This window comes from Pseudomassariella vexata (genome assembly GCF_002105095.1).
Source record: "Pseudomassariella vexata strain CBS 129021 chromosome Unknown BCR38scaffold_2, whole genome shotgun sequence".
In the NCBI taxonomy this organism is placed as follows: domain Eukaryota; kingdom Fungi; phylum Ascomycota; class Sordariomycetes; order Amphisphaeriales; family Pseudomassariaceae; genus Pseudomassariella; species Pseudomassariella vexata.
Window position 1 is genome coordinate 1,243,006 of NW_024467957.1, and position 22,886 is coordinate 1,265,891.

Sequence of the window (22,886 nt, forward strand, 5' to 3'; positions counted from 1 at the left end):
CCCGTTCCGATGGCACTTGTAGGCAATACTGCCCGAGGAGACGATACAGGTCGTGGTGCAGCGTACCACGATCCAGGTAGTTTGATTCATGGGCCATCTCCACTGAAAGGGTTTCCGCGGGAGATGTTGTGCCTAGAGTGGGGAAGAACTTGCGGCTTTCTTCACCGGTGAGCCTCGATTACACGAATGAATATCAATCAGGGGACAAGGGAGGAAGAAACTATGACTGGGATTGAGAAGATGTCACTCGACCTAGTTGAGGTGAGGATGGGCCGACCGGCGGGTTTGGCGGACGATATCTATGCTATGATGAGGAGTTCGAGTCTGCCTAGGCTAGAATACGGACTTCTTTCTCGATACATTGTCGTTGCCGTGCCAGAGGAGCAAACATTGTAAGTTCACTGCTCCAGTGGCTTTAGTCATTTTGATCATGCATACTCGCAGTTACGGTTTTGTTACAGGTGCTTTCCCCGTAATGCGAACTTGGCAATGTTTAATTCTCCCGTTAAACAGACAGGCCATCGAGTGTCCGGGGTACGTCGATAGTTGCTCACACCCCAGGCCCTCCCTTGCCTGAGTAGGTCGGACGGCAGGGTTGGATGCAACGAAAAAGGTAACCAGCAACGCTAAGCTGCGCCGGCCGCAACAGCTGGAAGGCCTCCAGGCGAGATCGTATGGGCAGCTGTCGTTCCGTCGGCACCACTTTAATTGCCAGCACCAGCAAGACGTCGTCGATGTCAGTCGTAGTGCGCGACGTCCATGGGAACGTGGTCAACGCGTCCAAAGTGAGCTTACGGCCGACAATGTTCTCGACAAAGGGAACTGCCGTCTCGTCTCGAAGAGAATATCTACGTATGCAATCACCGTTGAAGCCTATGATGGTATGCGCGAGTAAACACCAGAATCCAAACCGCCGGTTTCGCATTCGTGCAAGGACATCGTCCCCAGGGGAGACTAGCTCGGCAGGCCGAAAGCGTGACTTGGAATCAGCGAAACTTGCAAGGCGTTCTTATAATAATCGCATCTGCAGAAGACCGAGACTTGATCTGAGACGTTTCCGTTGATTGCCCAATGTTGAGATGCCAAGCCGTTGCTCGCAGGAGCATAAGCTTTGCCAAGTGCCAAGGGAGGTCGACATCGTGGCATGCAGAGCAAACAGTCTTGGCGATGAACTATGGTACCAGCCTGCCGGTTACACCAGCCGGGCGCGCCCGTTGCGGGGTCCGAAGAAAGCAGAGGAAAATAACTTGGCCCTGAGGTTGCTTCTTTCATCATCAATAAGATTGGCGCGCCCGACATCCTCCGTCCGTCACGCATCAGGAGATTGTCGTGCGACAATGATGGCTATTTTTGATAGATGGCGGGAACCAGGCAGGTGGGCATTTTGGCTTTTTCCTCGCATCACCGATAGACTCGGTCGGGCAGTTCCCACTTTCATCGCTTCGAGTTGCGGTGACGAACCCTTCGCGTTGCGGTGACGAACCCTTCGCAAAGAGAGCCTGGGCGCTGAGTGCCACTGGGATCGTTTCTTACTGTGATGGCTCTCGTCCACGTGACGTATTGTTGGGAAAGTAGCCACGGCTGGGTCGGGCTAGGCATGACCTGCATCAATCAATATGTCGTACAATGAGGAGGTAGGTACGAAATACGGAGTACATGGATGCATGCTGAGTCAGACAACGCTGCTGCTCCACGCGTTATTTCTGGGGCGCTTCTCTTCCCCAAAACCACAGTGCGACACGGCAACGAAAGCAACGAAAAGTTGAGTTTGTTTCGCTGCGACGTCAGAAAATGTCCTCGAGGAAAGGCTTTCGTCAGGTTTTACTACACTGTTGACTCTCGTGGTAACAGCAGTAGCAGGACTGTTTCTGTAGTCGATTCGGATGCATCCGCAACTGAACCTGGCAAATTGCAAAAGTGGCTTGAGGGTTGGCCGGTAATCTAATCTGACAGTGTTGGAATTTACTTCGCATTTCCATTGAGGATATCGAGCAGGGGCTCTGATTAATATACTTTGCCTTTACGGGCAGGTGGATGCCTCTGCACCAACAATGTGATACATAATATTGCTGCATCTTGCTCCGCAACTAGGGTCCAGACCTTCCAGATGTCGAATACCCGCCTGCTAATATGCTCTGCTGGTCTGCAACCGCATGCATGATGTAGACATGTGCGGGCGACTGCGAATAGTCTGACAATGAATTGATTGTCCGGTGTGCAGCTCTCATGTTGCAACAATTCGGCGATGGCGAATGGCCAAAGGGCTGCTGCTTGCGGGCAAGGGGACTTGCCGAAGTGACACGCCAGATCTTCCGCAATTCATTGTCAGGCCAATTTAAACAAGAAGTATGGGCCCCACCGTATCCGCCGGAATCCATCACACTATCCCGCTGGGGCAGCCAACAGGCTTGACAGGGGTTTCTCTCTAGGTTGCATAATTTTACTCAAGTGAAGCTTATTTCAAAAGTAGACGGTCAAAGCCGTGCTGTCATACCGACCATGCACGTTGCTGCCTCGAGTCTTGCGAAGTCCCCACACAGTTTGAACTCTCTACTTGTGTTTGGTCCCTAGCAGGTCGCTCCAAAACACTTTCGAGACGTCGAAAAGCACCGCGCGCTGCGATGAATCCACTCGGCGCATCGTCTAAAGTGGGTGTTAGCCCCGAGTCCCCAATCGCCGACTCTTCGTCTTGTCGTGGACCACTCCGCCCCATCATGTCGGCTAGTCCAAATTCTCTCACCCTCCCAACCCGTTGAAGACTAGCGCTCTTCGTCAGCCATCAAGCCCAGCTACTGGTTCCCCAAGTGCCAACCTTTTCCCCCTTCTTTCACGCATGGCGCACCCATCCGTTTCTACTCTCGCTTCTACCCAAGAAAATCTCTCGGCGCCCAGACGTCAACTTCGAGTACCATGAACAGCTCCGCCGCGGCGCAATATAATCGATCACGATATTGAATCCCGACTATTGGGGCTCGGGTTGGCAAGCAAGTGGTTGGATCCGCTGTCAACATAACAACAGCGGTGGTGGAAATCGGTGAACCTCAGGGTCGAACTGCTGCGACTCTCGACGTCAATCCGGATAGTCGAAGCTGGACAACCCAACGCCAACTGCGGTTACACGAATAACCGACGGCAATTCGCGGCTCCCCTTCCGAACAGCCCTCGCTGGGCTTCTTTATTCCATGGCGAGTGTCGTGAGATAGCGTGCTTGCCGCTTCCAACATTGTCGCCCCGCAGCTGGCCGCCCCGTCCCTTGGCTAAAATGGATGCACTGCAGCTCTGGAAGGCAACATCAGCCGCTACGGCAACAGGCACTGCCGTCACCGGCTGTGATGCCATAATCCTCCCGGCTAACGGCGTCTTGTCTTTCGCCAGCGGCGCCATCTTGACCCTTGCCGCCGACACCGTCTTCAAACCCGCCTGCAGCAGCGTGGTGGCTGAACCGGCCATTATCGCAAACGGAGGCGTGAACATAGATCAGACTACCTCGTCTTCGGATCCTCAATTTTCTGACTTCCGTGACCCTTTCTACGCCTCGACCTTTCCACAATGCTACGCCCTGGCCGCGACAACCATCATCTCTTATATGCTCGTCATCATGCTACTCATTGCGCCTAGGTCTTTCCTTGACGGTGGAGTTGTTGTCCTCGGCCGACGTGGCTTTACGAATGGGCACTCGAACGGCATCAGTATCGGAGGACGCCCGTGGCTCCAGAAGGTCGCGGCGCTGACCGTGGCAATTTCACTGACCATCGCCACCGCCGACACCTTCCGCGTAGCTGAGGACCAGTATGCTTGGGGCATTCAAAACGCCGAAGCGCTCCAAGATGAGGTGTTAGGCGGGACTCAGCTGAAGGTTATCCGGCTCATTTCCGACACCTTTCTCTGGCTGGCCCAGGCTCAGACCTTGATACGCCTATTCCCGCGCCAGCGGGAAAAGGTCATTATCAAATGGACAGCATTCTCTCTCATCACGTTAGACGTCATCTTCGGGGCCCTTAACAGCTTCCAATACAGTGGGCCGGGCAACACAAGACCTCGGAGCTTCACTGATGCCGTTCCGGCTCTGAGCTACCTTTTCCAACTCTCTCTCGGACTCCTGTATGCGGCATGGGTGCTATACTACTCGCTCATGAAAAAACGATACGCGTTTTATCACCCTCTGATGAAGAACATTTGCCTCGTGGCCTGTCTTTCTGTTATTTCCATTCTGGTTCCCGTTGTCTTTTTCATCCTGGACATATCGAAGCCGGAATTCACCGGGTGGGGCGACTATGTGCGTTGGGTTGGTGCGGCGGCAGCAAGTGTGGTGGTATGGGAGTGGGTAGAACGCATCGAGGCATTGGAACGAGAAGAAAAGAAGGATGGGATTCTAGGTCGCGAAGTATTTGATGGCGACGAGATGATGGAGGCTTCGTCCACTGATTTCTCATGGCCTCGGCGAAGAAAAACAAAGAAGAAGGGGGAGGACGAGGATGGCGGAGAAAGCGGCGGTCGACCAAGCGATCGCGGTCCACCGTCCAGGGGGCGAAGCAAAATTTGGCCTGCCATGTCCTCAATTACGAGTCGATATATGTCGAGATCGGTCAGCCATTCAAATTCTCACCAAAAGTCGACGATTCCAGCTACAACGGCGGGCAGATCGCCCAGTCGGTTCTTACAGCCACCACTATGGCCATCTCGTCCCCCCCCGGCAGTCACCCCAATAAGCCGGGCGGACACAGCTAGCGCTGACAGCACAGTGTATGCTGTCCGATATGCGCCGCTTACCGAGACCGCATCGCGGACTACAGATGACAGGGCTGAACAACCTTTATCACGGAGCAATAGCAGTGCTTCGTCTGAGCCCGACGGTAGACCATCCAATTCGTCTCTGGCAAGAGCACCATCGCCCGATCGATCTCCGACCACGGAACCTGAAGCAGATCACAGGGCATGGCGTGCAGTGTACAAGTTTGCCAGCTTTCGCAGCAGTGCGCACGCTCCACCTGCTGAAGTTTTACCGCATGCTCAGAAATTACAACCTTCCCACCGTGACTTTGAGGGTGGCCGATGGGACATCAGAAGCCGTTTCGAAGACTTCGCAGCCATACAGGCGGAGAGGATGCGGGAGAAGATGCGACCAACACCGGACACGGAAAGTTTGCCGGTCACCGTCATACCAGCTCCGCCTCGACGAGGTGCGGCACTAGCCCAGCTTCTCGAGGAAGAACTTCATACGGCCCCCAACACGGGGCTGCCAGGAGGTGTCTCTGCTTCGCCGGTGCCGTCGGAATTAACGCGAAGTGGAAGCAACGCATCTGCGCCGGGACCCCCATCGCCACTGGCAATCGGCAGCGACAATTTGGCCGCGGACGCCCGAAGACCGACATTGAGCCCGCTAGAACGACACGACGCGGTGCAGCTTAGAACAGTTAGACGAGACAACGTTCCGACACCGACCTATCAAAGATCTGCAAGCACGATGGAGACCATGTCTCGTAGCATGGCGGGGGAGAGGCGGCCCGTTGATGACATTCTTGGGGATGTAACCCCTTCGAATTGAATCGACGGCAGCGTGCTTCTTTTTATTTGAGTTGTACTATCAGCATGGCGCTTCGGAGCGTGTCTTGGGTTTTGACATTTAGCGGGATGGTCGGATGTGCTGCATTTCTTTTTGACGAAGAACGATTTAAATCGATTCACGTCTGGATATTTGGGGTTTTGGAGGTGGGAAAATCCAAGGATCTTGGACTCTGTGGATCAAGTGTATTTTCATGGTATATCCCGCATGCTCTATTGTACATATATAACATCACATATGGTGTTGGCTTTGGGGGGGAGCGGGATGGATTCGGAAACATCAACGGCGCAATGCCGTCAGGGGCCGAGATAGGTTCTTGGACACTATGATATCTCCAAGTGTTGGAGTACGGCTCTAGGACTGGCTGCAGGAACAGGATATGCACCACAGCACTCTTTGGTTTATGGACGTTGATGACCCGACTTTGGTTTGATCATTTGTTCATGTGACCTCAACAATAAGAAACACATTCACATTAAAAAGTATGGAATCAATCTTCCTATCTCTGCAGTAGCCTCTTACGTGTAAATGTCCTACCAGAAGCCAACCTCGCCGGGTTAGACGTGATGGAATCCGAGTACGTCGTATTTTTATGTAGCCTGAACAAAACAATCAACTTGTCTGAACTCGGGGGTAGCTCATAGCGAGAGTGACACTACAGGCAGCCCGTTCATTTCGTCCTGATACCAACCGCGTAGAAGACAACCGCCCTATACAAATACTTATGAAGAACGCCGCCTGGCCTCGCTTTGTGTCCCGGATTTGAAATCCCGACTGCATCAAATTCCACCGACCCTCAGTTCCCCAATCTGCCCATCAACTCACCCCCGTACCATCCTAGCACATAGGACGGATGTACCGATCTGCTTGTTATGACACGGCGCTACTAAACTAATTCAAACCCGCTTGCCAACTCGATTGACCTTGTTTGCATAAATCATGTAGGATTCGTTTCAGTTAAAGTTGTCCATGGACGTAAACATGTGAGTGGACGATCAACAGTCATGAAAGGTTGTCTGACGTTAGCACTATGGCTCTCGACGGCCGCTAAACCTTCAGCTGAACCCCTATTCTCTTGGTATTTGGTTAAGCTGTGCGGGATCCACGGCAAGCGTCATGCGTTCGTAGTGGACCTGTCTGCCCAGAATTTCCAGCGCGCCGAGTCGATGCCAAGAGATCGTGAGATAAGGGGGTGGCATTTGCGAGTGACGATACCAAGAATTGTTGGACGGAACAGTACTTTTAAGACAGCCTGGGAAGGGAGGATGGATAGGCCAGTAGACTCGGAGATCTGTCGCTGGCGTTTCAAGTTGCACACGGAAAGAGCGGGTCAGGTCTGGCAAGCTGGCACCCGACCCGCAGCAGACCGGCACCCGAGGCGTCCGGTGTTAAACAGGGCGTTCAGGAGCAAACTGGGGCTGCCAAAATCGGCTTTTAAATTGATGCCATCATTCTGACCAACCAAAATTTGGGGATCCAATTCGGGGGGTCGATTGGGGGATCTAACATTTGAACAGAAAAAGCCTGACCACCCTTGGCGATTACCTGGTTTGCTGGACTCCAAAGATTTCCGCTGCAACCTCTGCGGACCGCTAGACGACTTCACTCCTTCAGCATCTCCGGGACGCGTGCCACGCGTGCCATTGATTGTACTTGCGACCAAGACACTCTTATCGGGCAGAATTCCGTATCGGTGCTGCGCTCCTTGACTGAAGCCGTTCAACTAGCCCGGCGAACCGCAGCACAACGTCGCAAATATGGCAACACCTGAACCATTCCCGCTGCTGAACACGGCCAACACGGTTGGTGGTATGCCGCGTCGACGTAGAAAGTCGAGCGGCCTTGGCCATGACATCCACGCCGGCGACACGGGCGCACCGAGTCTGGGGACTGGTCTTGCCAGTGTCCACTCCTCCGCTTCCTCGGCGACGTCCTCGAATGGCCACGTACAAGAGAAGGATGCCCTGAAGAAACTCTCCAAGCGCCGAAAGGCACGTTCGTTCCTGCACAGGTGCAAGCACTTCGCCGTCAAACACACATGTACCATACCGCTGGTGCTCCTGCTCTGCTTTTTTGCTCTGTACGCCGTTAATCCGACCGAATCCAACGTCGTGCACCACTTTATTTTCCTCTCGTACAAATTGCCCCTCGAAGCGGGCGCTGCCCCCGACACGCCTCCGCAATATGGTAAGGGTCTCTGGGATATCGCCTTCGTCAGCTTCTACATTGTGGTTCTGTCCTTCACCCGCGAGTTCATCATGCAAGAGCTCCTACGTCCCCTGGCCCGATTCTGCCAACTCAAGTCGCGTGGCAAGCAGGCACGCTTCATGGAGCAGATGTACACGGCTATATACTTTGGTATCATGGGACCGGCCGGCATGTACGTTATGAGCCGGACGCCCGTATGGTACTTCAACACACGGGGCATGTACGAGGGCTTCCCGCACAAGACACACGAGGCTGTGTTCAAGTTCTATTACTTGTTCCAGGCTGCCTACTGGGCGCAGCAAGCCATCGTCCTACTCCTAGGCATGGAGAAGCGACGCAAGGACTTCAAGGAGCTCGTGGGGCACCACATCGTCAGCTTGGCCCTGATTGCTCTCAGCTACCGATTCCACTTCACATACATGGGCATTGCCGTCTACACCACGCATGACATTAGCGATTTCTTCCTTGCAGTAAGTTGAATTGACTTGCGGCCCCTTTTGGCTTTCGGGAGGCGTTTTCCGGACGGGAACTAACGCAAGATTCTTCCGCAGACTTCCAAGACGATCAACTACATCGACAGCATTTTTGTCGCACCATACTTCTTCCTCTTCATGTGTGTGTGGATTTACATGCGCCACTACCTGAACCTTCGCATTCTTTGGTCGCTCTTTACCGAGTTCAAGACGGTTGGCCCTTATGAGCTCAACTGGGAGACCCAACAGTATAAGTGTCTGCTGTCTAATGTCATCACTGGCGGTCTTCTATCCGCCCTCCAAGCCCTCAACCTATTCTGGCTCTTTTTCATCCTTCGCATTGCGTACAGCTTTGTCGTGCACAAAACGGCGGATGACGAGCGATCTGAGGCCGAGGAGTCGGAACTCGAGGAGCTGGAGCTTAAGAAGCAGAAGACTTTGGCTGTGGAGAACAAGGGCGAGGCGGCGCCTTTGATCGATGGCAATGGACTCGCCAAGGCTACTGCAAACGGGGCGACGAAATCGCCTGTTTTGAACAAGAAAAACTCCCGGTAGAAGTAGACTGCCTGGGCCGACCTTGAGACTCCCGCCGGTGGAGTAATATATATCATCGCCTGGCGACATTCGCTCGTAACTTTCACATTGGTGGGAATGCGTGTACGGCAGCGAGTGTTAGCCAGTCAGGGCGGACATTGACGAGATCACTCCCAGCCGTGCTGTCTGCATCTCTATCGAGAGATTTGGCGTGTGATAGTGAGTTGAATCGCTTAACTCATTGGCGGAATCGGCGTTGAAGGAGCGGTCAAGCGTTACTCGCTCGATATGGTGTCCAGGACCATCGCGGCCCAGTCTGAAAGAGGGGACTCATGCATACACTTGCTGACATCGATCCTATGAGAGCAACGCAGCTACTGAACTGCGTGCATAGCGGTTGAGTTGTTATTTTTTGTATAAGAGAAGCAAAAGGATCGGCTGCTACGGATGGAACTTAGGGATAATAGGGCCCCCGGTTGTAAGGGGGTTTGGCGGTGTACGAGCGCGTTCTTTGTACGGCTTTTGAGTATGATATTCGCAAACTAGGCATGTAATACTTAATGGCAACTACGACAGCCTGCTGCTTAAAAAAATCGACAAAACTGGTAACCTTTACATGATTTGGTGACCCTCCCCATTTGTGGTATCCCTATGGGTGCAACTACGACCTTGAGGTGCTATGTGTACCTGAGGCAAGGCATGCCCTTACCGGTATGGTTACATAGGCATGCTTTCGCGACCAACGACCAGTCGCAATACTCACGACACTCTGGGAGTAACTGAACATACGAGTAGTGTCATGAGGGACAGTACCTTCGGCTGGTGGAGGAACAGGGGGGCCGGGGCAATGGTCGTCTCGCTCAATAGCAAGCCAGCGGACAATTACCTTTCTCAATGGTAGCGACGGAAACTATCCACAGCGCAGGCCTGTGCATGTTCAATATAGATTCCCAGATACCTAAATCTCGGAATTTAGGAGGTCCTGTGGGTAAATAGTAGCAAAAGCAGCGAGACGTCTCCATGGTAGTGCCAATGCAGCCCTCGGTCCTTGGGCGACTGCTATCCATCCAATATGCCCCGAGAAGCCCTAACCAACCGACTCCAAACTCCAATGTCCCCGAAACCTCAAACAGATATCACCTGCCACTTGATTCGTGAATGGGGTTCATCCTTTTTCATCTCGAAATGCACTCCCCGCCAAACACACCAGCCGACGCACTACCCAGTCCTCCAAGAGCTGACAAACCCCAAGTAAGAGCAGCTGATTCCCAGTCCAGCTCCTCGGGCGGCAGGACGTCTCCCTCAAGCGCATCCCGAGCTTCTTTGGCTGTGGGCTTATACGCTTGCTCAGCAACAGGTTCCGATCCTGGCTCCGACGCCGGCTGCTTCTTCTTCGGCCGGCCACGTTTTCGCGGAGTAGGCGCTGCAACTTCCTCACTGGAGCTGGCGACGCTCGCGACGCTAGCAACGCGAGGCTTGTGACGGGCCTGGCGGCGGAGCGTTATTTGCCCTTCGGGTTCCGAGGATTCCGTTGTAACATCGAGCTCGCGCTTCATGGTTGATTTTGACGTGATTTCTTTGGGGGCAGCTGATTGGCATGCGGGTGATTTATGGAAGGGGACGATTGATGTGACGATATCCTGAACATCGGCGTTTCGTACAGCTGCCCACAAGCCGAGGCTTAGGGCGCAAATTAGGGCATCCCATCCCACTGCAGCAACGACTGGATGGTCGCTTGTAGATCCTAGCACCTTACCAAGAGCAGTTGTGCCGCGCTCCCAGGTGGATCGCTTCTCGACGTCCCAAGGTATGAAGCGGCTGTGACGATGGACGTGCGAGTCTGGTGCATTGTATGACAATCCCAAGAAACTAGCCTTTGCGTGAAGCATGAAAGATGCGACGGAGATGAACCGGAAGAGACCGGTGAAGGAGCTGTATGCATTGTGTGGGTGAGCGTGGACGGTGCCCCATTTCGCGGGTACAACCTTGGGTATCAGGAGTGGCATGAAGGTTGAGGCTCTCGTTAAAAGCACGACTGTTACGAATGATGGCCTTTCTACAGCGTATGGCAAGAGGAACACGGCAGTAAAGTTGAGGGAAAGGGTTGCCAGATATAAGGCTGGGTGAGGGCACCAGTTGTCTGGCTTTGGCGGCATGAGCGTATTGCGGATGCGTTCCCAACGTGAGGCGAGAGGAGCAACAGGGAGTTTGAGGTCGTCCTGACCGGATGGGATTGGTGAAGGCGTGAGAAGTAAGGCGAGATAGAAGAGGTTCTGAGCAAAGGAAAGATTGACGAGGTGTGCTAGTCCCATGAACGCTGAGAGAAGAGGGACGCGTCTTCGGCGGCCCTCGATTGCGAGCAGCATACTCCAGGTGACGGTCGCAAGGTCAATCTGTTGTCCCCACCAGAACCTTCGCGCCTTCTCTGCGATAATTTCCAGAGCATCGTAGTAAACCGGTGTGTCATTCAACCATCGTGTTAGGTAAATCTGGCTGGAGTTCTTGGTGTCTGAGAAGAAGCCCTTTTCACCAATGAAGCTACATCTCATTCGTTAGTTGCCATGAACAATGCATATGAAAGTCTGACAGCACTTACTGTTCAGGAAGGTCGACGCCTCTCTCATCAGCCCAGGTCTTATAAGACAAAGTAGCGTAGCCGATTGAAGAGTACGTCGCGAGTGAGAGGGCCACAGCAGAAAGTCCAACGAAGACAGGCACCAGTTTCACTCGTTGTGACAGGCGCTGTCGCGTGTCTTGCGAGGGGGGCAGTGACCTATACGATGTATACAGGCTCGCACCGACGGAATAGGTCAAGTATACAATCAGACCAAGATGAGCCAACGTGACTGCCAGCGCCATATAGCTAAGGCGATGGATTACTATCGGTGCTCTACAGATGAGCTTGAAGACAAACTTACCTCGGCTCGTGATTCATCTCAACGGGAGCCATGATGTGCTCTTTGCCCTAGATGTGTGACTACTAGCAGTGCGAGGTTGTGATAATTGGGTTTAATGAGGTTGTAAAGTCGGCAAGTTTGAAAGCTTTGGAGCTCCAAAACCGAAACTGGGATGTGAAGCTCCCAAACGCGTAGTTGGATCGCTCACGCGTAAATGAGGCGGCGGCACTATCATAATATTATGACGTTGCTTGCTTGCTACTTGACTGTTTCGGCTGGCATGGTTGGCCGCAACCGCCTAAATTCCACCCTGCCATGTTCAATTAGCAACGCTACCCATGAACGGCATTGTGCTATGGTAAGTCGGAAGCTGTTGAACCCCACTCGGCCCCGATAACAAAGCTCCGATTATAACAAGTCGCCAATTCCAACCCGCTTGCAACCCGCCCATCTTGAACTCCGGCGCTATACCATCCCAACCCCAACGCCCGATACCTCTGATACAACATGTATCACCTGGCCAAGGGCCTGTACCGGCTCGCGACCAGCAAGGAGGGTTTGTTTCGCCCCATCACTTATTCGCTACCTTGCTTGCAGTCGACAACCCACTAACGTGCTACTCCTAGAGTACTCGGTGATCCTCCTCGGCCTTGACAATGCAGGCAAGACAACCTTCCACGAACAAACAAAATCGCTCTTCCTTCCCGAACGGCCAGACCCCAAACTCAAAACCGTACCGACGGTAGGCCAGAACGTGTCGACCTTGACACTGCCTGACATGTACCTGAAGATCTGGGACGTGGGCGGGCAGCTGAGCCTACGCAAGCTGTGGCAGAGCTACTATGCGAGCTGCCACGCCATCGTCTTCATCATCGACAGCACCGACATTGGGGATGGGCTGCTCGAGGCCGATCAGGACCAGCATGGCCGCTTGGACGAGTGCCATCTCGTGCTCGAGGACGTGCTGCAGAATAGCGAGACCGAGGGCGTGCCCTTGCTGATTCTCGCCAACAAGCAGGATCGCGAGGACTGTGTCGAGGTTGTGCGAATCAAGGAGGGGCTGGTCAAGAAGGTGTTTGAGGGAGAGAAGGCTAGCAGTATACGTGACTCGAGGGTCTTGCCTGTCAGTGCTTTGACGGGGACCGGGGTTAGTGAGGCCATCGATTGGATCAGGAGTAGAGTGAAGTGGAATAAGGAGTCGCGGCCGCCGGTCATGCGGTAGCGTCCGAACATGGCTGTGGAGGCTTTTTCACGACGGTCGCATTCCCAGCTACATAGAAGCGGCGTTCCGGACCGGGCGTTGAGAGCTGCGTTCATACTTTTAGATCTGGTCACAGTCATCTGGGACGGTGACATGTTTTCAAGACGCGAAGATGGTGGGTATCTCATTTTGCAAATTATGTTCCAAGCAGCAACTGCTATCTCGCGTTTTCTGCAGACAGTTCGGCTAATAGGCCACCTCTATCTCTATGCTTAGAATCCTCGGCGAGTTTCTGATCTAGAAACGTCGAAAACACCTTGACCTGCTGCACCGCAAGGTTTGCGCATTGGAGCAGCGACACTGCCTCCACAGGCGTACCGCCCAGTTTGGCCACTTGACATATCTCTCCGTGCTTGTTGAGGCTGATTGTGCAGCTGCTGACCCTCAATTGCTCCTCCAACAACGTTGCGTCTAGCAGCGTGATCTCTCCCTCCTCCCCGTAGAAGCTGAAGGTGATGCAAAATGGCGAATGCAGCCAGCTCAGGGGTACTGGTTCTCTCTCTGCCGGCGTGTAAACCGTTAATGTCTCGCCTTCCATGCTCGTATCGGGTTTTCTAAAATGTCGCAGTGCCGCAACCACAGCCAAACAAGATGCGTCAATCAGGTTTCCGTCGTGGGAGAGGACGTGTAGGTCGACTCTTATAGACCAGCACTTCTGCCCCGCAACAAGACATAATGACTCGGTATCCAAGGCGTTCGAACGGCGTACTGTCTTCTCTATCAACCGCGAAAGCAGAACCTCCGACTCTGTTGGTCGGTTGACTTCGAAGGCTGGCGATGCCATGGGGCTGAGTTCCGTTGTGATTGTGAAGATGCCTTCAAAGGGTCGGTCGGCGTAGGGGACAGTTACTTCGGCTGATACTTTCGCGAGTATCCTGCAACCCGGTCAGAACGCAACTTTTGACACCAGGACTGAGCCGCGCTCACCTCGTCTTGCCTAATGTGATCTCTGTCACTCCATATTGATCGCCAAATTTGAGATCCAGCGGTCGGTACTGGTCCAATCCGCGCCCGTCTAGTCGATGGTCTTTTTTAAGGGCTTCAACCACGAAGGCCTTCTCATTGAGGGAGGGTTCGGCCTCTCGAGGCATGGTTAACCGTGAAATGTGTCGGTTTTCGAGATCGGTCTTGATCGCATTTCGGGTGGAATGGTGGGGTGTTGCATCATTCGTAGCTTCCTACACGTCCAAGAAATTCTGCCGAGCGGTGACTTGCTATCCCCTGCAACATCGGCTGCTTAAAACACCGACTTTCAGCCTCCTGGGCACCTTGAGGCGAATATCTTCATATCTTCAACCACATCCCGGTTAACATCAATATCACTTTGACAATCGTGCCTTTTCACCCGCTCCTGAAACTTACATCCGCAAATACACAAAATCGACAATGACCACAGCACACAGACCCACATTTGATCCCGCTCGCGGGAAGGAAGCACAACGAGGGCCCGCTTACCACCAAAGACTCCTTCCTGCACACAAGAATCTCAAGTTCCGGTATGCTATGTCGTATCTACTTCCAGCCAACGATATCACTGATCCTTTATAGACAACCTGGACAGGGTGGAGATGCCGATAAGGACGTCCGTGATCTACGAGCAGAGCTTCTGGCCGCCGAGGCCGCCCACTTCGCCAAGCAGAACGGCGGCGCGCTGCCCGACTCCAGCGAGACCGCACCAGCCTTCAGCAACACTAAGCGACCTTTGGAGTTGACTTCGCAAGCGGATGGTGAGGAGGACTCCGAAGCAAAACGGCGGCGCATATTAGAGGAAACACGGGACATAGACGCCGATTCAGAAGATGATTCGGATGAAGAAGCGGAAGGTAGTGACGACGATAGTGACGAAGAGGACGAGCAAGCGGAGCTGCAGCGCGAGTTGGAGAAAATCCGCCGCGAGCGGGCCGAGAAGCGCGAGAAGGAGGAATGGGAACGCGCTGCGGTGGAACAGGAGGAACGCGAGCGCGACATCGCTTTGGGCAACCCGCTGTTGAACAAGCAAAATTTCAATATGAAGAGGCGGTGGGATGACGATGTGGTGTTCAAGAACCAGGCTAGGGGAACGGACGATAAAGGAAAGAAGAAGGAGTTCATTAATGATCTCTTGCGGTCTGACTTCCACAAGCGGTTCATGAGCAAATACGTCAGATGAATTCGACTTACGAGATGTGGTACTTGGAATCGGCAGCATTCATCACGGCCACACAACTCGATACATCGGTTCTCACGCCTCTGTTCGAATTGACACCGAAAGCTAGGACTGGATACGCCTTCTAATTTGCTAGACCCCTAGCACCGGTGGTTAAGGGCACTATCATCACTGTGGCCAACTAAATTGTGGCCTTAACTTGCCGACATTCGCCCAAATGCGTTATGGAAGAAACTATGGGGGCTGCAAAACTTACGAAAGTTTTAAAGAAGTTTGCTCTTGGAGGTTGGGCTCTTACGACCGGGTTCGTAAAGCATTGCTGGCAACGAAATCTTCTGAATTCTCCGATATTATGAATTGTACTGCGGAACCAGCTTGGACTTCTGCCATATTTGATCCAGAACAATAGCATAAAGAGGATACGACAGCATAATGCTCTTAAATATAGGGGCTCCCCTTGGTACTTCCGACTATAGGGCAATTTATACCATACAAATGCTGAAATAGACGAGCTGTTATTATGACTAATTGGCAGGACTTATTCTTACTCACGAAATTTGTTAGTTCGTCGCAGTCTCTATACTCTTCCATCAAGGTGCCCATCTAAGCCACCATTGCCACGAGCAGACTCGTAATCAACTCCATCGTGTTTAATATAAGGTTAAATTGCCTTTTTAGTGTCGCCCTATTTCCAAACTCTCTCACAACTTCCAACCCAAATGCCCCAGCCCAGCACCTTCCCAACAATCGCATCTGCAATCTGTTCTCTGGTCGTCGCTTTGGAGTTGAGCAGCGCTGTATCGAGTGGCTTTTTTAACGCGATGATTGTGAAGAAGTCTAGTACAAAATCAGCTCATATGAACGATGGGGTATAAATTGAAAACCAACCTACATCTGTGAGGTCCGTGGTTCATGAGTGGCCGCGGGGGCACGTACGGCACACTATGCCACGTCTTGCCATAGTGGAATCCACCCTTCAAGAGTGCCTTGCTCTTATCCTCGATCTCGAAGTCCTTTGCTTCCACACTGGTCTTCGTCGCGGCGATGCCGCCGAAGAGTCTTTCTCCATATCAGGATCGAGAACCAAATCGCAACGCAAGAAATCCGACTTTTAGTTAGGATTAGGCTTAAATTAAATGACTTACCCATGTACAATAGGAGTAGACAAGGGCGCATCGGGATCCTCAGACACGAGCAACCACTCCTTGACCTGAGCCGCGATGGCAGGCGGTGGTGTCCAGCTCAACGCCGGCGCCTTGCCCGCGCCGTCGGCTGTATACTCCACGCCGAGGTGGGCGTTGGTGGGGCCGCAGTCCGTGGAGGTGATCTCGACAGTGGGTTCGGCGAAATCAGCGAACGCGGGACCGGTTTGAAATGCTTTGGCGTCGCGGCCCTTGGCGTTCTTGAAGAGCCACGCTAGAGTGACTTCTACGATTGGTAGCATGTTTGGTTGATGCTCAAGTTCGTGAGGTACACAATGTCTTGGCGTCGATAGATTTGGATGAACGACGATTTGGTTACAATACAATCACAGCCTGGAGGAATTAATAATTGAAGTCATGATTATCAGGCTCGCAGCACTTGCGGCCTTAGCAGGTCGAACTTATTGTGTGTGTTGGGCCGACACTTGGATTTGGAAGCCGAAGCGGCCAATGTTCCACAATGCGCTGTGACTTACGGGTAACCCTTAGCGTCGTAACGTCCTGTGGCTCAATCTGGGAAGCGCAATGATCGTCCAGCAAAAAGTCAGCAAACCAACTCTGGCCACCAACTGTTTCCAGACCTAGTAAACGGTGCCAAACCCCGATACTTGAATCTGTCTTCAGGTGTGAAACTGGGTCATAAGTCTATTATACCCGTCTGATGGACGTAAGCTCGAGGCCTGTGTGGACATGGTGGCGAGCCGGCCAAGAACCGGACACACCACCCATCATGAAGCAAGCGCAGACCTTCTCATCGATTCACCCCTATTACCCCCTAGGGGTGACCATCCCGGACTATGCGTCGAATTCGCTTCCAGTGCTGGTACTTATTGCAGGTCTCGGTTCTATGCTGGGTGGCGTTCTTCTTGGTACCAGCACGCTAGCTTTGAGATTCCATCCAAAGTTGACGAAAAGCAGCTTGGCTGTGTTCTGCTGGTTCGTCCTCTGTAAGACACGTTGTCTTGGCCTACTCATCGTGTTGTGAGACCCATACTGATCACTTTCTTAAGGCGGTTCGCTTCACGTCTTCTTTGAAGGTGAGTTTATACTTCAGGCATATGATAGCGGAAGCGCCATTCTGATGGACAACTCAACCAGGGTACTTCGTCCTCAACCACACATCCGTCGCATCTTCGCAGCATCTCTTCGCGCAACTATGGAAGGAGTATGCACTTTCGGATTCCCGGTACCTCACATCCGATCCTTTCATGTTGAGTGTTGAGAGCATCACTGTCGTGAGTACCAAATTTGCTCAATCTTCAGCTCAGTCTGGACTAATGCGAGACGAATAGTTCGTCTGGGGTCCTCTGTGCTTTGCATGCGCTGTCTGCATAGTCACGGACAGTTACCTACGACACCCGCTACAGATCATCATGTGCATCGGGCACCTGTACGGTGTTGCCTTGTACTACGCAACCAGCCTGATTGAGACGCACTTCTCGGGCAGGTCACACAGTCGACCTGAGTTTCTATATTTCTGGGTATACTACGTCGGCCTCAATCTCCCCTGGGCCATCATACCGACAAGTGAGTGTTTGCGATAAGTTTCAAATGAGGGCATGTCGACTGATTCGTCGTAAAGTCTTGCTGGGAGGCAGCATTAGGACGATTGCAAGGAAACTGAAAATCCTAAACACCATCAAGGTCGGACTTCAGGGGTTTCAAGCGCGGCAAGGGCCTGAGGTGGTGAAGGAGTCTAGGAAGGCGCGGTGAGATGGCCAGTTCGGGTAACGCCGGTCTCGGTTCCGAAGGGCAAAGACGAATAACTAAACCTGTCAGAATCTCGTCACATACCTCTACGTCAGGAAGGCTACATAATCGAGAGAATCTCAAAATCTGGGTCCAAGAGCCTATCATGATTCAACTGCCAACCACGAGACATTGAAGACACGTTGCTTCTATTTACTTTGTCGTGGAATCAACGAGGAATCAACGAGCCATGGGTTGTTTAGTTCGCACTTCCTTCTAAGAGAAAGGCCATGACCCTGTAGTACTGATTGCCCTAGCGTGCTTAGCAACCCTGGTAGCTACCTCATTGGCTGGCTTCAAGTTTATGTCCCCGACTTAGCCGAAGTTTGGCAATACCCGATGGACGTTGTTTCTCGTCAGCGCTCTCTTCATTTGTACAACCTGCCGAGCTTTCAGGTTCTTGGTCTGTTCCGTGCGGCATGCACAAGGGTAACCGGAAACGCTCGACACCCTCTGAACCCGGAACACACCAGAAGCGGCCAGACTCTATATGCACCTGTCGTCGTCCCGGTTGGTGGGATGGCCGACAGTCCAGTCACTCTCCCCGTTCAGCAACCGGGGCCGGGTCGGATCAAACGCAACACGGCTTGCAACACTTGCAGAGACGCAAAGGCATGTACCAGACCGTACTCATCTCAACATCTCTCTCACTTGAAACTTGCTCGGTCCATTGATACACGTCGTGCAACGGCATCGGACTTTATACGTCACTTGGCTGACTATTCTAGGTCCGCTGCAACCCCAGTCTCCAACCGAATCAGCCATGCCAGCGCTGCGTGAAGCTCGGGCTCGACTGTGTAGTAGACAAGACTCATAAGAGAATAAGCCGAAAAAGGCAAGTTTTAGCCTGGAGCAGACAGTTTGAGATATCATATCTCGCGGGTATGCTCCATCCAGCCCATCTCACTTGCATCTAACCCCATAGCAGCAAGATCGATGAGCTGGCACAGGAAATTCAAACCATCAAACAAACAGTCGGCACGGTCAACGCCCCGAGTCAAGTCCTTATTCAAACACCCGTCACATTTTCCCAGCCTACATCCTCATTCAGAGACCATGTCGCCCCTGGACCTATCGCTGCATTGGTTTCTCCGAGTACGGGCAGAGTGGCCGTCTCTGTCCCCTCAACTATCCAAACACCGGCTGCAACGACTATTGTGGGTGATTCGACTGTTGAACCGAGCCTGCCCCGTGCTCTTGGGTCACAGCCTTTCTCAGGACCTGACATTGATTATTATTTCGAGAAGTAAGTCAAAGAAACACGGGGCCTGTGCGGCGATTGATTGACGGAACGTTGGTAGATATTTTGAGCATTACCACTCCTACATGCCCGTTGTACGGCAACGAGACCCAAACAAGTGCTACGAATCTGGCAACGTCCTTTTCTGGACTATCATGTTGATAGCTTGCCGATGCTATGCCAAGAACGAGCTGGTTCTGCCGTTTCTTCTGGAAAATGTCCGGCAACTGCTCTTTTCGGCCGTCACCACTATACCCCTTTCCATGAGCTCAATCAATGCACTCATACTGGCCTCTGTATGGTCCTTTCCCGATACGCGGATCGCCAATGATCCGACTGCTATATTTTCAGGTGCAATCATGAATGCGTCACTACTATTGGGTATTCACACGGGAAAGGGGCACAACCCCGAATTCTGCTTCGGGATATTCCAGAACAACTTTACGGACGAAGAGGCCGGATATACATGGGCCGGTTATAATATCACAGCACAGAGGTATGTACAGGCTCTTCTCATTTCATAACTTTAGGGGCAAAATTGACCCAAATCGTCCAGAGTCTCGACCTCTATGGGCTTACCGCCTGTTGGTTGCTTGTTCAACCAAGCTGTGCAAAATGTTATCGATGGAAATACGTCGTTCCAGGTTCCATCGAATTTCCGCGTGATGCTCGAGTGTCAGAAGTTCTCTAACCGATTGAGCAAAACCATGACGGTGTGTATGGATGAGACCCGCGGCGTCTCTCTCCACATCGTTGAACAGTTAGAAGAGGAGTTTGACGCTATTCGGAGACTTATTTGCTCGGAACGTTCTGGTACGTACAATACCATCCTATCCATCCTGGTCAGGAGTCCTCCGAGATGGATCTTACACCTCCAGTCTTCATCTTACTTGACCTGGTTTTCTGCTGAACTCCGTTGGCTTTCGAAATTGACCAGAGTACTGACTTTCGTAGATTGTCTGGATCGTTTCAACGCCCTAATGGTACAGCTCGAGATCCAAACTTATTACCTGCTTCCGCTGCCTGGTCACCATGCGGAGGGTCTGAAACGAAACATTTTACGAGCGTATACCACAGCTCAAACAGTCATCCGAGCCTCACTGGATTTAGAGCAACAGCTGCGGTTCCTTAAACACCTGCCCCAGTTTTACTTTCGAAACATCCTTAATGCCACCTGCATCATCTCCAAGGTCGTGCGCTCGTCTTACAGAGACTTCGTCGCCATCAAAGATGCAGACCAATCCATAACGGACGCAATTGCGGTATTTCGTGGGTGTATGATCGTAGAAACTGATCTTCCAGCGCGATTAGCCAATATACTGGAGTCTGTCTGGAGTGCGCGCCAGACCAAGTGGCATGAGGAGCCAGTGTCGGCTTTTTCGCATCGGTTGGGAGCCAACGTTTCTTTCGATTGCATAAGACGCTGGAAGAATGAAACGGACGAGGCGAGGCCAAAAAGCCAGCCCCCTCCAGCTGAAGGCAGTGATACTGCCATTTCATTGCCTGGCGCCGATCCATTGGCGAATATCGATTGGAGCTTCATGGACGACTTCGACTGGAACTTGGATACAAATCCCTTGGTGCCTGTACCCTAGAGTGGCTCGATATGTCACCAGTACCACAAGCAGATGTCAAGATCAGCGATGCCATGCCATGTCCTGGGCTCTCTGCTGAAGCCTTCTTGCCCTCTCGTTCTGCAACGCATTCTCCTCATCCTCCTTTTCCCAGCTTCGAAGGAACCATTCCTTTTCGTTCCACAATCTTACGACAATCCCATAAAATGAGGGGCCAGTACTCCTCGAAGAAGTCGCACAATGTCCAAATCATCTTCTTTGCCTCTTCAAACCGGCCTTCGACAACTGTTAAACGCCCAGCTAGTATATAGGTCTCGGCCCTGGTCCACGTCAAATCGAGCTCGCCCAGCAGCGGATCATCAAACATGGCTTGGACTATCGTCGCAGATCCCCCGTACTCGGCTAGGTCGTGCAGAGATAAGGCTAAGTGAAATTGTGACTTCAAGCGCACCATTGGCGACAAATTGCCGACGCCAGGTCTGACGAGGAACTGTTTCCTTATATACACCGTCTCTACAGGCTCAGGCAATTTCTGATTGAGGCAAGGCCATTGTCTGAACCTCGAAGCCGGCTCTTAAGTTGTCGTGGAGATGCGTCACAAGACTGTCACGGGAGTGGCCTTCTAATCTCTGCAACACGGTACGATTCTGCTGCGGACTTGGACAGAAACAAATGAAGTCGTAGATCTGGGCTGGGATGAGTGTTAAAGGGTGATGGGCGCCGTGCATATATTCGGATCCCTGGCGGATGTAGCGTTGTGGTAATGCCAGTATCTGCCCATTTACTCGACTGCGCTCTCATTGCTTCTCTAAATAAGGCCACTCTCTACCATTAGTTGCAACTTCAGATCAGACCGTTTGCGGAAACATAACGTGTCGAAAGCCGAGCACAATATTCAGAAGAGTCGGAATCTGATACCTTAGGAAGTGGTGGAGGTTCCCAAAACACAAATCCAGCAACTCGAAAGCCTTCTTGTTCTTTCGACTTTATTCGCTTCCAGCAGGTCGTTCGCCACCCTAAAGTGGTGGCCAAGGTCGAAGGCCATCTGGAGCGGCCACCTGGCCTCCACATCGTCCTCCTCTTAACCAACCAGCTCCCCAAACGTCCTGCCGACGTTCCATCGCCGCGACGAGAAGCACCCGTCATAATAGTCCCAGATAAGGCCTTGCAAATGGCTGCGCAACTCGAGTTCTGTCGGTTGCCGCAATGGCGCGGCAGGTGACGGTGTGTGACAGATTAGATCTTGGATAACAGCCTCCGTTCCAGGACAATTCCCGCAGATGTTCGCACCACCATGACTTCGAATACACTGCTCAACGCGAGCCATGTCTACCGGCTGGCCCCGGAGAAAAAACTCGGAGGCTTTGCCGAACTCGATTTCCCGCTGCGGCTTGAGCTGCCAGATTGTGTGGGCTTGGGACCGCGGTAATTCTTGGTGTCGACGCCCTAGTACTTGAAACGCGTTTTATACATGCGCTTCCTGATTAGTCCGTCAGGTGTAAGTCCAGACTTGCTGTTGGGTGAATGGGTTGGTGTATAAAGGAGAACTTACGTGGCGTGGAAGCTGTGCTCTAGTTTCTTGTGCTCCTTCGACTGTTTGAGGGTTTTGGTCTGGTAGAGATGGATGATGAGAGGCTTGAATTCCTCCCAGTCGCCGCGAGTCGCCCGTGATGGTTTGTTGGGACCGGGGTTAATACTGCTTTCAATAAACAAGACGTCTTTCTCGATAGTTAACAAAATCAATTTACTGGACTCGAGAGGACCGACTTCATGATATGCTGAAAATATACCTAGACGACAGATGACAGATAAAATTTAATTAGGTCATGAACTTGATGTGCGAGGGCGATCCCGCTCCTGCTGCGAAACTGGATTCAGCCCCGACGCTTGAAAAAGTCACTGGTGACGTTCAGCCCATGCAAGTATTGCCTAATGATCTGCGCTGGATGCTTGCCAATTCAATGGAGATAGTCGCCATCTATCATGAATCTTGCCCCGGTAGTTTCGTTGAAGTGGGAGGATGAAGCAAAAAAGGAAGG

General features: G+C 52.4%; 10 protein-coding genes across 10 annotated transcripts; 7 read left to right on the plus strand and 3 right to left on the minus strand.

The window, feature by feature from the left end:
• Positions 1-3,328: 3,328 nt before the first annotated feature.
• Positions 3,329-5,212, plus strand: BCR38DRAFT_304836 (PalH/RIM21-domain-containing protein; the record flags this gene model as incomplete). Its single annotated transcript, XM_040854600.1, has 1 exon — positions 3,329-5,212. A coding segment is annotated over one exon (1,884 nt), but the record flags the coding sequence as incomplete, so codon positions are not given.
• Positions 5,213-7,374: 2,162 nt separating this feature from the next.
• Positions 7,375-8,799, plus strand: BCR38DRAFT_454759 (TLC domain-containing protein; the record flags this gene model as incomplete). Its single annotated transcript, XM_040861729.1, has 2 exons — positions 7,375-8,241; positions 8,323-8,799. The coding sequence occupies 2 exons, from the start codon at positions 7,375-7,377 to the stop codon at positions 8,797-8,799; spliced, it is 1,344 nt and encodes a 447-aa protein (XP_040719792.1).
• A 1,017-nt stretch (positions 8,800-9,816) lies between these two features.
• Positions 9,817-11,930, minus strand: BCR38DRAFT_93953 (uncharacterized protein). Its single transcript, XM_040865786.1, has 3 exons — positions 11,697-11,930; positions 11,375-11,641; positions 9,817-11,316 (listed from the first exon to the last, which is right to left on the minus strand). The coding sequence occupies exons 1-3, from the start codon at positions 11,726-11,728 to the stop codon at positions 9,954-9,956; spliced, it is 1,662 nt and encodes a 553-aa protein (XP_040719793.1). The 5' UTR covers positions 11,729-11,930; the 3' UTR covers positions 9,817-9,953.
• Positions 11,931-12,182: 252 nt separating this feature from the next.
• On the plus strand, positions 12,183-12,897 carry BCR38DRAFT_333042 (P-loop containing nucleoside triphosphate hydrolase protein; the record flags this gene model as incomplete). The annotated part of the gene is made up of 2 exons (XM_040855189.1): positions 12,183-12,231; positions 12,302-12,897. The coding sequence occupies 2 exons, from the start codon at positions 12,183-12,185 to the stop codon at positions 12,895-12,897; spliced, it is 645 nt and encodes a 214-aa protein (XP_040719794.1).
• A 196-nt stretch (positions 12,898-13,093) lies between these two features.
• BCR38DRAFT_481010 (ribosomal protein S5 domain 2-type protein) lies at positions 13,094-14,027 on the minus strand (the record flags this gene model as incomplete). Its single annotated transcript, XM_040863331.1, has 2 exons — positions 13,094-13,811; positions 13,864-14,027. The coding sequence occupies 2 exons, from the start codon at positions 14,025-14,027 to the stop codon at positions 13,094-13,096; spliced, it is 882 nt and encodes a 293-aa protein (XP_040719795.1).
• A 295-nt stretch (positions 14,028-14,322) lies between these two features.
• BCR38DRAFT_333630 (Pre-mRNA-splicing factor Cwf15/Cwc15) lies at positions 14,323-15,085 on the plus strand (the record flags this gene model as incomplete). Its single annotated transcript, XM_040855245.1, has 2 exons — positions 14,323-14,432; positions 14,485-15,085. The coding sequence occupies 2 exons, from the start codon at positions 14,323-14,325 to the stop codon at positions 15,083-15,085; spliced, it is 711 nt and encodes a 236-aa protein (XP_040719796.1).
• Positions 15,086-15,630: 545 nt separating this feature from the next.
• Positions 15,631-16,716, minus strand: BCR38DRAFT_93970 (phosphatidylethanolamine-binding protein). The gene is made up of 3 exons (XM_040865787.1): positions 16,228-16,716; positions 15,975-16,141; positions 15,631-15,919 (listed from the first exon to the last, which is right to left on the minus strand). The coding sequence occupies exons 1-3, from the start codon at positions 16,524-16,526 to the stop codon at positions 15,768-15,770; spliced, it is 618 nt and encodes a 205-aa protein (XP_040719797.1). The 5' UTR covers positions 16,527-16,716; the 3' UTR covers positions 15,631-15,767.
• An 88-nt stretch (positions 16,717-16,804) lies between these two features.
• BCR38DRAFT_420229 (Emopamil binding protein-domain-containing protein) lies at positions 16,805-18,314 on the plus strand. Its single transcript, XM_040859371.1, has 5 exons — positions 16,805-17,231; positions 17,295-17,321; positions 17,383-17,519; positions 17,577-17,811; positions 17,867-18,314. Exons 1-5 carry the CDS (start codon positions 16,946-16,948, stop codon positions 17,995-17,997), a joined length of 816 nt encoding a protein of 271 aa, XP_040719798.1. The 5' UTR covers positions 16,805-16,945; the 3' UTR covers positions 17,998-18,314.
• BCR38DRAFT_94019 (uncharacterized protein) lies at positions 18,212-19,127 on the plus strand. Its single transcript, XM_040865788.1, has 2 exons — positions 18,212-18,645; positions 18,762-19,127. Exons 1-2 carry the CDS (start codon positions 18,373-18,375, stop codon positions 18,948-18,950), a joined length of 462 nt encoding a protein of 153 aa, XP_040719799.1. The 5' UTR covers positions 18,212-18,372; the 3' UTR covers positions 18,951-19,127.
• Positions 19,128-19,202: 75 nt separating this feature from the next.
• On the plus strand, positions 19,203-20,868 carry BCR38DRAFT_333745 (uncharacterized protein; the record flags this gene model as incomplete). Its single annotated transcript, XM_040855256.1, has 4 exons — positions 19,203-19,279; positions 19,335-19,769; positions 19,830-20,086; positions 20,228-20,868. Coding segments are annotated over 4 exons (1,410 nt in total), but the record flags the coding sequence as incomplete, so codon positions are not given.
• Positions 20,869-22,886: the final 2,018 nt, after the last annotated feature.